General features: G+C 41.7%; 1 protein-coding gene across 12 annotated transcripts in view; it reads right to left on the reverse strand.

Annotated features, from left to right (window-relative positions):
* Positions 1–13,295, reverse strand: part of MPHOSPH9 (M-phase phosphoprotein 9) — a 92,408-nt gene that overhangs the window by 68,220 nt on the left and 10,893 nt on the right. For 6 of the 12 annotated variants that reach the window (XM_054528406.1, XM_063712287.1, XM_054528407.2 and 3 more), the window contains exons 1-5: positions 13,106–13,221; positions 10,262–10,523; positions 7,438–7,591; positions 3,123–3,212; positions 1,465–1,985 (exon numbers count right to left, since the gene is read on the reverse strand). In XM_054528406.1, coding sequence (XP_054384381.1) covers positions 1,465–1,985; positions 3,123–3,212; positions 7,438–7,591; positions 10,262–10,365 — 869 coding nt within the window. In that variant the 5' untranslated portion in view covers positions 10,366–10,523; positions 13,106–13,221. Of the gene's footprint in view, positions 1–1,464; positions 1,986–3,122; positions 3,213–7,437; positions 7,592–10,261; positions 10,524–13,105; positions 13,266–13,295 lie in introns of those variants that run through there. The other 6 variants (XM_054528408.2, XM_054528405.2, XM_024257021.3 and 3 more) reach the window with 5 other exon arrangements.

Consider the following 13,295-nt stretch of genomic DNA (forward strand, 5'->3'; position numbering starts at 1 on the left):
GGCTGGGCGCAGTGGTTCATGCCTGTAATCCCAGCACTTCGGGAGGCCAAGGTGGGCAGATGTTGTAAGACTACTAAACTCTCAGGAGTTCGAGACCAGCCTGGCCAACACGGCGAAACCCCATCTCTACTAAAAATACAAAAATTAGCCGGACATGGTGGTACATGCCTGTAGTCCCAGCTACTCAGGAGGCTGAGGCAGGAGAATCACATGAACCTGGGAGGTAGAGGTTGCAGTGAGCTGCGATCGCACCACTGTACTCCAGCCTGAGTGACAGAGCAAGAGTCCATCTCAAAAAACAAATAAAAACAGAACAAAAGAAACAAACAAAAACATTTAGCAGCATACAGACTAGAAAAAAGAAACTAAAAAACATAAAATTGGGGCCAGGCACGGTGGCTCACACCATAATCCCAGCACTTTGGGAGGCCGAGGTGGGCACATCACCTGAGGTCAGGAGACAGACCAGCCTGGCCAACACAGCGGAACTCTGTCTCTACTGAAAATACAAAAATTAGCCGGGTGTGGTGGCCCACACCTGTAGTCCCAGCTACTCAGGAGGCTTAAGGCAGGAGTATCACTTGAACCAGGGAGGCAGAGGTTGCAGTGAGCTGAGATTGCGCCACTGCACTCCAGCCTGGGAGACAGAGCAAGACTCCATCTCAAAAAAAACAAAACATAAAATTGGGTAACCCTGTATATAATTTTCGGTTTCAGCTGGACATGGTAACATAGCACGCGCTCATAGTCCTAGCTACTCAGGAGGATCACTTGAGCCCAGGAATTTTAGGCTGCAGCAAGCTATGATTGCACCATGGCACACCAGCTTGGGCAACAAAGCAAGACCCCCACCTTTAAAAAAAAAATTGTGGCCAGGCGTGGTGACTCACGCCTGTAATCCCAGCACTTTGGGAGGCAGAGGCAGGCGGATCACAAGGTCAGGAGATCGAGACCATCCTGGCTAACACAGTGAAACCCCGTCTCTACTAAAAATACAAAAAATTAGCCGGGCGTGGTGGCGGGTGCCTGTAGTCCCAGCTACTCGGGAGGTCGAGGCAGAAGAATGGCGTGAACCTGGGAAGCAGAGCTTGCAGTGAGCCGAGATTGCACCACTGCACTCCAGCCTGGGCGACAGAGCAAGACTCCGTCTCAAAAAAAAAAAATTGTTCAAATTACATGAATATGTGTGACAAACTTCCACTATTGATACAGTCCTGTCTGCTAAAAATATCTTTTCTATTTTCTGGCAAAGCTTCCGACCTTAAGAGTTTAGTGGTCTCACAACATTACAGATGGGAAGAAAGTCAGTGTCATTAGAATGTAGTGTGCTTTGTTTATTTCAATTTTCTACAGGCAATGAACTGATAAATGTTCAAATACATCTCATTCTATTATAGTGCATTAAAAGGAACACTAGATTCTAAATGTAATAAACTCCCTTCGAATGATGGAAATTCTACTTACCTATTTGTTTTCCCACTGTATACTTCAGAAACCTTTTCACCAAGAAAATTATGTTCAAATTCACCAGGAGAAATGGATACATCTTCCTTTAAAGACACATGACACTCTTCAGGAGTCCGTATATAAAAATCCTCATTTTTCACACCATCTACAAGTGACTCGACCAGCACTGCAGGTGCTATATACTGTCCTTTGGGAACATCTACGTGCTCCATTAACTCCTTAGGGTCTTTAGATTTGTACGGATTTAATTCTGAGATACAAAAGGTGCCATATCCACTGCTTACTGAGCAACTATCCACATTGCAGTCTGGTTGTGACGTGGACATTTCTTGCTGTATTTCAGGTTCTGTGGATTCAGGATAATGGATAACAGATTCATTTCTCTCACTGCTTTCAGAAAAAAAACCCATTTGACTTTCTGAAGATACTTGTTTGTTTGAAGAATCTCCTTCACAGGAAGCCAAGGAAGCACTACTAGTCTGTAATTTGACTAAATTTTTTATCTCCTCCTGTATATGCTGGAAATAAAAAGTTACAGATTTGGGTAAGAAAGTATATTAAACATCATATTTTTGACTGTTACAAGAGTATCATGTTTGAAAATATGATGAGATATTATTCTAAAGATAATGTGATGCTTTATCTTTAGTTTATAAACAAAATTGAGGCTGGTGGCCAGGCACAGTGGCTCACACCTGTAATCCCAGCACTTTGGGAGGCCGAAAGTGGGCAGATCACAAGGTCAGGAGCTCAAGACCAGCCTGGCCAACACGGTGAAACTCTGACTCTACTAAAAATTAGCCAGACATGGTGGTGCGCATCTGTAATTCCAGCTACTCAGGAGGCTGAGGCAGAAGAATTTCTTGAACCCAGGAGGCAGCGGTTGCAGTCAGCTAAAATAATGTCACTGCACGCCAGCCTGGGTGACAGAGTGAGACCTTGTCTCAAAAAAAAAAAAAAATTGATACAACGTATTGTTTTTTCTTACAAATATAAAAAAGGATGCTGGGTGTGGTGGCTCACACCTGTAATCCCAGCACTTTGGGAGGCCGAGGCAGGCAGATCAAGAGGTCAGGAGTCCCAGACCAGCCTGGCCAACACGGTTGGTACTAAAAATACAAAAATTAGCCAGGTATGGTGGCACACACCTGTATTCCCAGCTACTCAGGAGGCTAGAGCAGGAGAATTGCTTGAACCTGGGAGGCGGAGTTTGCAGTGAGCCAAGACCGTGCCATTGCACTCCAGCCTGGGCAACAGAGTGAGACTCCATCTCAAAAAAAATAAATAAAAATAAAAGTAAAAAAGGGCTGGGCAGGAGGCCGAGGTGGGTGGATCACCTGAGGTCAGGAGTTTGAGACCAGCCCGGTGAACATGGCGAAACCCGTCTCTACTAAAAATACCAAAATTACCCGGGCGTGTTGGCAGGTGCCTGTAATCTCAGCTACTCGGGAGGCTGAGGCAGGAGAATGGCTTAAACCCAGGAGGCAGAGGTTGTAGTGAGCTGAAATCAAGCCACTGCACTCCAACCTGGACGACAAGAGTAAGACTCCATTTCTATATATGTGTGTGTGTGTATATACATACGTGTGTGTGTGTATATATATGTATGTATGTATATGTATATAAAAAAGGAATCAATGTAAATGATAACTTACTTGAATTTGGTTGTGGAACTGCTCCTGCTGGGCAACTATCTGTTCTTGGCATTGTTTTTCCACCAAATTGAATAGCTGTAACCACCTGGTCTATTAAATTATAAAATATGTCAGTTAAAAATAATTTTTTGACTTGACATTTCACAGAACAATTCCTCCAGTGTAAAAAAGCCCTTTTTAGGTCACGATCCATCCCGAATCCCAAGAGCCATCAGCACTCTCATAGCCAGAGTATGCTGGCGCGCCACACCAAGGGAGCAGGGAGTTCTACAGAAGGCTACATTCAGCCTCAAGGCTGGGAGATTTTCAGCCACAGACCACATGCAGCAATACACAACATCAGGAAGTGGCTATGAAAACTAACTGCCTGCGTAAAGCCTTTCAGCATCTTTCCACTCCTAAGCTCTCCTTAGATGGCTCTGCACTGTCTGGCTCCTACGCACCTCCCCACTTCATCCCAGCCCTGTGTCCCTTGCTGGCTATGCACCTGCCTCACGGGCATCCTCTGTTCTTGAGCATGCCAAAATTGTCTCCTACCTCACAGCTGAGCGCCTGATGTGCCCACCACCTCGCGAGCTCTTGCACAGCTCTCACCATGACTGCTGTCTTCCCACCCTGCAATTTCAGCCTAATTGTCATCTTCTCAAACCATCCTAACACTTCCTTTCTTTCTTGTCATCCTATTTATTTCCTTCATAGCATTTGCCACATCAGAAAGTCTCTTAAATGTTCACTTTGTGAACTCTGTCTCCTACCCCTGCCCCACTCTAAGTCCAAGCTCTCCACTAAAAACTCGTGGGGTCCTGGACAAATTAATTTGTACCTCCGTTTCCTACTTTATAAAATGGGAATAATAATATCTCATAGATGGCTAAAAGGATTAAGTTTTATTTATTTATTTATTTATTTATTTATTTATTTGAGACGGAGTCTCTCACTCTCTCGCCCAGGCTGGAGTGCAGTGGCATGATCTGGGCTCACTGCAACCTCCGCCTCCTGAGTTCAAGCAATTCTCGTGCCTCAGCCTCCCAAGTAGCTGAGATTACAGACATGTGTCACCATGTTCGGCTAATTTATACATATATATATATATATATATATATATATATATTTTTTTTTTTTTTTTTTTTTTTGAGACAGAGTCTTGCTCTGCTGCCCAGACTGGAGTGCAGTGGCATGATCTCGGCTCACTGCAAGCTCTGCCTCCTGGGTTCACGCCATGGCCTCAGCCCCCAAGTAGCTGGGACTACAGGCACCTGCCACCACACCCAGCTAATTTTTTTGTATTTTTAGTAGAGACAGGGTTTCACCATGTTAGCCAGGCTGTTCTCGAACTCCTGACCTCAAGTGATCCACCCGCCTCGGTCTCCCAAAGTGCTGGGATTACAGGCCTAAGTTTTAAATTTAAATATGATGCAGTGATCTCAATGGGGAAGGAACTCCATGTTGGAAATCTGTGAGGTCATGGTCATGACAAAGCTGGGGGGACATCACTGGCATTTAGTGGGCAGGGTCCAGGCATGCAGATCATAGGGCACTCCCCCATGATGAAGAATTGTCCTGTGTCCACTTTATGTTATAAAACAATAAATATTTCGCACAGTATTCATAACATCAAAACAAACTTAAGTTTCAATATCTCATGAGAAGTTGGTCACCCTTTCAGAAAAGCATGTCACCAGTGGAGGTGCTGTACACAATACCTGGATCATCAACACACCATAGTTATATCGATCTGTGTTCAGCTGCCGAATTCACAGTAAGTCTACATACAGGTAAACATGACTACTTCATTATGTCTTCTAATGAACATGTGCCTGACATGGATATATCCAAATACATGTTATTCTACTGTAAATTTTTAATTTCTCCTTTATGTCACATTTAGGATAGTATATTGATTTTTTAAAGTGGGTACAGGTAGGTTATATTACCTATGAATTTCATTTCAGGATAATATAAGTTGATGTTATTTTGAAAGCTGTTATAAAAAGAGAGCTCAGAGGCTGGGCACAGCGGCTCATGCCTGTAATTCCAGCACTTTGGGAGGCCAAGGTGGGTGGATCATTTGAGTTCATGAGTTCAAGACTAACCTGGGCAACATAGCAAAACCTTGTCTCAACAAAAAATGCAAAAATTAGCTGGGCATGGTGGTGTGCACCTGTAGTCCCAGCTACTTGGGAAGCTGAGGTGGGAGGATGGCTTGAGCCCAAGAGGTTGAAGGTACAGTGAACAGAGATTGTGCCACTGCACTCCAGCCTGGATGACAGAATGAGACCCTATTTCAAAAAAAAAAGAAAAGAGAGAGAATGAAAGAGGAGAAAAAGAAACAAAGAAAAGGAAGTAAGGAAGGAAGGAAGAAAGGAAGGGAGGGAGGGAGGGGGGTGGGAGGGAGCGGAGGGGAGAGGTGGGGCGGGGAATATATTCTGATTCTGACTTAAGATGCTGATGTCAAAAAAAAAAAGGTTGATTTCAAATTATTAAAAGTAACAATTTCTAGTTAAATACAAATTTTCCAGAAGTTAAACTACATTGTGGCAATGCCTCCTTTGTCCTAAAGCATGTTAATTCAGTTATCAAAAGCTAATGAGGGCTAGCCACCGTGACTCACGCCTGTAATCCCAGCACTTTGGGAAGCCAAAGCAGGCAGATTACCTGAGGTCAAGAGTTCGAGACCAGCCTGGCCAACATGGCAAAACCCCTTCTCTACTAAAAATACAAAAATTAGCTGGGCATGGTGGCGCTCGCCTGTGATCTCAGCTACTCGGGAGACTGAGGCAGGAGAATCACTTGAACCTGGGAGGCAGTGGTTGCAGTGAGTCGAGATCGCACCACAGCACTCCAGCCTGGGCAACAGAGTGAGACTCTGTCTCAAATACAAACAAACAAATAAACAAAAAGCTAATGAGTAGATACATTAAGGGAAGCATTTAATATACTTAATAAAACATTCTATTTTTAATTGCATTTGCATGGGCATTTTTAAAGGTCTTTCACGTTAGTGCATACTGATTATTATATGCAAACAAGCATAAAGTATAAAAACTGAAAACTCAATTTTTTTAAGCATATAGTAATACTTTTTTATAATTTCAATAATTATGGATAATGGATATAAATAATTACACTTAGCAGTTGCTGCTACTGAATTCTTAAACCAGGTAATCTTTCATTTCGCTTACTCTACATTGTGAAAAATAACACAAATTATGCTTCTAAAAGTACAATTAACATTTAAAACAAGATCTAGTGCTTTCTAAGAATTAATAATGGTTTAAACATTCCTATAAAAAACTATCAAATCCAGCCTTAGGAAAGTCTATCTTGAGCATTATCCTATGAAACAAAATTTATATATAAGTTTTCTTTTTTTTTTTTTTTTTTTACTGAAGGGGTCTTGCTATGTTGCCCAAGCAGGTCACAAACTCTGGGCACAAGCTATCCGCCCCTGCCTCAAGTGCTGGGATTACAGGTTCTCTTTTTTTTTATATATAGAGAGAGAGACAGGGTCTCAGTCTGTCACCCAGGCTGGAGTGTAGTGCTGTGATCATAGCTCACTGCAACCCTGACTTCCTGGGTTCAAGTGATCCTCCTACATCAGCCTCCCAAGTAGCTAGGACTACAGACACCATGCCACCATGACCAGCTAATTTATTTATGTATTTATATTTGTAGAGACAGGGTCTCACTATCTTGCCCAGGCTAGTCTCAAACTCCTGGCCTCAACCAAACCTCCCACCTTGGCCGCCTAAAATGCTGAGATTACAGGCATGAGCCACTGTGCTCGGCCATGTAAGTATTCTTTTAACTGCTACATTTTTATATCACAATTTAACCTATGAACCAAAGAAAGAACCACTGATCTGAAAACAATATAATGCAATGTATCACAGCTGAATATGGTAAGGTACTAAATAGAAGCTTCAATTTATAATTAGAACATTGAAAATATTTCAAAGTGGATTTAGGTTTTTCGAAACGATGACAATTCCATATAAGTTACTGACAACATTACAATTAGTAACAATTTTAATAATTTTGGGATTCTCAGGTCTCTGAACCAAGACAATGTTTTAGTTCATATTTAGTTACAAATTAGTATGTCTAATCAGTAATATATTGTTAAAAAATACTTTTGATCACCTTTTTCCCATTCATTCAATATCATTCCCAAATTAATATACTTGACCACTTTAGCATTAACTTAAAAGTGTCATGCTCTTCAGGACATAAATTTCTAATAATTTAGAGTTTAGTAGAGGTATGTTTTAATATAATTATTTTAAAATTCCAAAAATAAAACAAAATTAGATACCTCACAGTTTTTCCAAAGTTCCGAATCAGTCTTTCCACTGTTTTGTAGCTCTTGCATTAAAGAAGTTAGGACTTCAACTGTACCTTGAATTACAGATGGTCTGGTCTTCCCTGAGAAAGAGGATACCCCATTTGTACTAAGGTGGGGACTACTTCTGTTGAAACATAAATAATTCAAATGGTTTTCTTCATTCTATCAAAGTGTTGAATAATTCAGCAGTTCAAGATTTAGCAGAGCAGTACAAAACCACTGACATTTAATCCTTCTAATGGCACCTCATTTGTTCAAAATCTGATCACAAGTTGGTCCACAAAAAGAAAAGGCCAGTAAAAAGACCGCACTGTATTCTTTTTAAGAACACAACAGGAAGACCTTCTCCAGAAGTCAGAGAACACTCCAAAGGATCAGCAGAAAATAAAAAAAGTCTGTGCTAAACAATAAGATTAATTTCCAGCTTCTCTGATCTCAGCTATTCCAGAGGATTATTTCCCCCAACTTTAAGAACAGCCCTTCATTGTGCAGTGGGGATTCTTTCTCCACTGCCCCAAATGACAGTCAAATCTTGTTCACTGGACACCCTTAATTTGGTACGATACGCTGATGCTTATCTCTGCACTATCTCTGCATAAAAGTTGTGCCAAGCAAATCAGCAGCAAATATTCAGGACTTATTTAGCCTACTCAGTGTGTAAAACAGCACTGATTTTTTCCAGGAGTACTGCTTTTCCAAACTTCAGGTAAGTTATTTCGGATTTGTTTTATAAACACACAATATATTTCAGGACATTAAAATGTACTTAAAATCTAGTCACCAAAAGATCATTTTAATTTATTTACTGCTTGATATCCTGCTTTCTTTCACAAATAATTTGTTTAAAAAAAATAAATAAAAATGACAGTAAAATAATAGTTAGGACCAGTGAAAATATTACTAAAAATCCAAAGGAGGCCAGGCGCAGTGGCTCACGCCTGTAATCCCAGCACTTTGGGAGGCCAAGGTGGGCGGATCACCAGTTCAGGAGATCAAGACTGTCCTGGCCAACATGGTGAAACCCCATCTCTACTAAAATACAAAAAATTAGCCGGGTGTGGTAGTGAGTGCCTGTAGTCCCCGCTAATCAGGAGGCTGAGGCAGGGGAATCTCTTGAACGCGGGATGCAGAGATTGCAATGAGCTGAGATCGCACCACTGCACCCCAGCCTAGCAATAGAGCGAGACTCCGTCAAAAAAAAAAAAAAAAAAAAAAGTCATAGGAAAGAACATATGTTATCAGCAAAGGATTTTACATAGCTGTAATAATCAAGTTTAAATGTGGCCAATTTAACTGCCAGTCACAATGAAAAGGAAGACAAGTTTAATTGCCTAATTTTCACTAGCAAGGCACAGTTAGCTTCCTCCAGCCAAATCAAACACTGTTCTAACAGGAATATCTTCTAGAAGTGTACTTTAAAGGGACCACCAAGTAATACAAGAACCAAAATGCGTGGCCAACTTTCTGCAAGTGCATACAGATTATTGTAGAACCATTTCCTGTGCCTTTTAAAATTTCCTTTTCTCGTTTTATTTCACATATTCCTTTGTTTTTTACAACTCCCCACCCCCATTGTTTTATATACCCATGTAAGCTGCCTTAAATTCCTCCTGAAAAGGGCAGAGAATTAACAACTTTTTAAGTAATGTATTTATTTATAATACACAATTTCTTCAAGACCTACTGTGTTTAAAGCTCCTTGCCCCTTTACCAGTAAGGCCCCAAAACTGCTGTTTTCCTTTCTTGTACCTGCTCTTTTTAAAGATGCTCTCCTCTCTTACAGTCCTTGCCTCTTTGCTGTTTCTACACTACTATAAATTTAGAAACCCAATAACCAAGCTTGTCATACTATGTGCAAATTGAGAGTAAACAGGCTCTGATGAAAAACAAACTAACCATGATCTGTGTTAAGACCATTAAAAAATAAAAACAAACCGATCACCGGATAGCTTAAAAATAAAATGCATTTTAAAAAATAAATAAAATGCATAAAACACACTTTGATAACATCTATTTAGTCCACTATTTTGTCTACTTAGAGTCTGTTTTTGTCTTAACTTCCTAATACTCAACATTAATTGCTACTTCCCACATTGGTGAAGTATTTCTGCAACATAAAACATCATTTGTCCCAATCATTTAAAAATGTAGAAATAATATTTAGGCAACTAAATGTTAAAGATATGCTTGTAATTTACCAAAAACAAACAAAAAAGTGTAAAGGAAAGTAAAACAAGCAAAACAAGTTCTTTTTCAGAATGCTTTCCAAGCAAAAGTACATATCTCTGAGAGAAATGAAAAACATGAAAAGACCAAACCTATTCCTGACTTAAACATCTGTCCCTGAACATTCTTTCTTTTTTTTTTTTTGAGACAGAGTCTCGCTCTGTCGCCCAGGCTGGAGTGAAGTGGTGCAATCTTGGCTCATTGCAACCTCCGCCTCCCAGGTTCCAGCAATTCTCCTGCCTCAGCCTCCCGAGTAGCTGGGACTACAGGCGCGTGCCACTGCACCTGGCTAACTTTTGTTATTTTTAGTAGAGACGAGGCTTCACCATGTTAGCCAGGCTGGTCTCCAACTCCTGGCCTCAGGTGATCCACCCGCCTCAGCCTCCCAAGGTGCTGGGATTACAGGCATGAGCCACTGCGCTCGGTCTCCCTGAACATTCTTGATGATAGGTTTAAAAAAAATAATAATAATTCAAATCAGTAACTATGACACTATTTGGATAAGTTGGTAAACATATGCAAATAAGGTTATTCTGATTTGGTACATTTTTAAAAATCTCATTCTTACCTTTCAGTATTTAAGTTCAGTCCAAGAGAATGAAGAGAATTTTTATCAGATTCTACAGAAGATGAAGTTTTGTGTAAGGTTTTCACCAAGTCAAACTCTTCCATAGTGTACAGAAATTGTTATATTCTCTTATTGGAAAATAAAGGTTCTTGGACTGTTTGAGGAAAGTGAATCCGTGTCATCTTCAGAGGCTTCATCTTCTACTGGCATTTTCAGTGGCTAACATTCAGAACTGTGAAATATCCTAAACTTCCAAGAGAGTCTGAAAATGAATGGGGGAAAAAATACTACTATAAAAAGCCACTAAACCTAGCAACTGTTTTTACATAACTTTGGAAACCTTAACTTCTTTCATACAGATCTCCATTAAGGATAGCAACAGTATTCACGATAATCAAAATGTAGAAACCATCCAAATGTCCATCAATAGATAAATGGATAAATGAATGAAGCATATCCATAGAACAGGATAGGATTCAGCCATAAAAAGACACACGCTACAACACAGATGAACACTGAAGATACTATGCTCAGTAAAAAAAAAGCCAGTCACAAAAGACCACAGACTATATGATTTCATTGATATGAAATATCTTGAATGGGCAAATTCATAGACAAATGGCTGCCAGGAGCTGGGGGAAGGAGAGAATGTGAGCGAGTGCAGTTGGTATGGAGTTTCTTTTTGGGGTCATAAAAAATTCTGGAATTAGATAGTGGTGATGGCTGCACAACCTTGTGAACTAAAAACCACTGAATTGTACACTTTTAAAAGGCTGAATTTTATGGTATGTGAATTATGTATCTCAATTAAAAATCTACTCTAAGGATTATTTGCAAAAGTAGCATCACCTTTTTCAGGTAATATTTCAGATTTTTATATGTTTAATAATCAAGGTTTTTTTGTTTTTTTTTTAGAGACAGCATCTTGCTATGTTGCCCAGGCTGGTCTACAACTCCTGACCTCAAGTACTCAGCCTCCCGAGCAGCTGGGATTATAGCGCAAACCATTTTGCCAGGCTTTACAATGAAAGTTCTAGATATAATTCTATTATGTAACAACTGGAATACTTGCACGCCTTGTTCATTTGTTTAATAAATTCTACCAAGTATATATGTTTGTTGACTTATACAGAGACAAGAAGAACTGAACTACTTAATATTTAATTTGTATTAAAAAGAGCCAATTAAACTGTTAACAACCATAGCTTCCCCATTGTCTGGAAGTACATTTTGAACTATATATATGGTCTTTGGTCTCTGTGCAGCTATTCTTAGAAAATAAACCAGCTGGGCACACTGGAGCCTGCCTGCAGCTACTGGGAGCATGTCCCAGCTACTCTGGAGGCTGAGGTGGGAAGACCACTTCAGCCCAGGAGTTCAAGACTGCAGTGAGCTATGATCCTGCCACTGCACTCCAGCTTGGGCAACAGAGCAAGACCCCATCTCTTAAAAAAAAAAAATAAAAATAAAAAAACTAAATAAAAAAATTATTTGCCAGGCCAACTAAAATTTCAGTGAAGCTGGGTATATACCATGGCAAATTGGCTGTAACGGGTCAAACAAGATGCCTTCTTCCTGGGGAATTCATGTATTTATAAAAGAGCAAGGGAGCAAGAGGACAAAGGAGAAAAAAAGAAAAAAAAAAACTTCAGCTGCTTACAAACTGAAAAGCTTAGAGAGTGCAACAGGAATATTGTCTAGTATTCCGCTTCTGCTAGATTCCCACTGTCTAGGGCCTGCTTTTATAAAGCATTATACAAAAACAGGGACCATTTCCTTCAGGGACAGGAGTGAATGCAAAGGGTAACAGGACCTAACTAATGGACTTTTCCCCAGTGGCTCAGCCCATCACCCACGACAAATGGGGCATTGAAACAGTCAAGGACTGCCCCTTCCAACTGGCAACAGAAATACCTGGATTCCAATCACCATGCTGTTATACCAGGAAAACACAAGCTCTCCAGGGAGATGGACCTGCAACCCCATCTATTATTTCCCCTGCTAAGGTAATCCTGATCCGGATGCAGATCCAGATGGAAAACCACTACAAATTCAAGGATGCTTCTCCATTGGGGTGTAGGTGCTCGGGGGAGGGCAGGGAAGTAAGAGGGAAAAATCCTTAAACACCCACATATACAATGCAAAAAAATTTTTTTTAACTTGATACAGAATGAATATGAGCAGAGCTTTTATATTTTCCAGCAACAAGATATGACGCTTTGGGTGTCCCTACCCCCTAGCAAAAAAAAAGGGAGCTGGGGAAAAGGAACGATTGGTGGTTATGAAACATGAAAGTTAACTGGGCGCTCCGCCTTGACGGGAGGCTTGGGGGAGAGGAAGAGATTTCAGATGGGGATGAGGCCAGATCCTGACATTCTGGCGCTCACAGTCAGCCCGCAATGGCTGGTGGCGGCTATCGGGTCAAAGTGGGAAGGAGAGGGAGAATCTATGCAGTCGCCTAAGCTACGGAAAGCAGGGAAGACGGAGAAAAGCCACCGCTCCTGCAACTACAACCGCGATTCCAAAGGGAAACCGGGGCACCTTGGCAAAAAATGGGGGAAAAAAATTAAAAAAACCCCACAAACCCCCGCCCCTCAGGAAGGGCGCTCTGCGATTGGGCCGCGAGAGTGTCACTCAAAAGGGTGCCGAGTCTAGAAAAGGCGCACCGCGGCCGGGCACAGCTCCCACACGCCGAAGAGCTCCGAGGGGGTCAGGCCAATCAGCAGCTGTCTCCCCACACCCCAGCCCACCACCACACTCAAGGGGCCGCTAAGACGGTGTCTCCTAAGTCTCGTCCCCTGTCCCCAGCGGCCTACAGCTCTGTGCAGGCTGGCGGCCGCTTACCTGGCCGCTGCTCCCGCTGCCGATGTCAGGGTCAGGCAAGCGGCCTCTCGCGACCGTTACCCGAAGGAGCGCGCGCGCGCGCCCGGCGTCTCGCCAGTGGTTGGCTGCCCGGAAGGAGGCGGAGACAGCCGAGCGTGGCGCGCGCGTCCACCTCGCCGTTCCCCCTTGCGCAGCTCCAACCAAAGAAAGA

This window comes from Pongo abelii, chromosome 10 (assembly GCF_028885655.2).
Source record: "Pongo abelii isolate AG06213 chromosome 10, NHGRI_mPonAbe1-v2.0_pri, whole genome shotgun sequence".
In the NCBI taxonomy this organism is placed as follows: Eukaryota; Metazoa; Chordata; class Mammalia; order Primates; family Hominidae; genus Pongo; species Pongo abelii.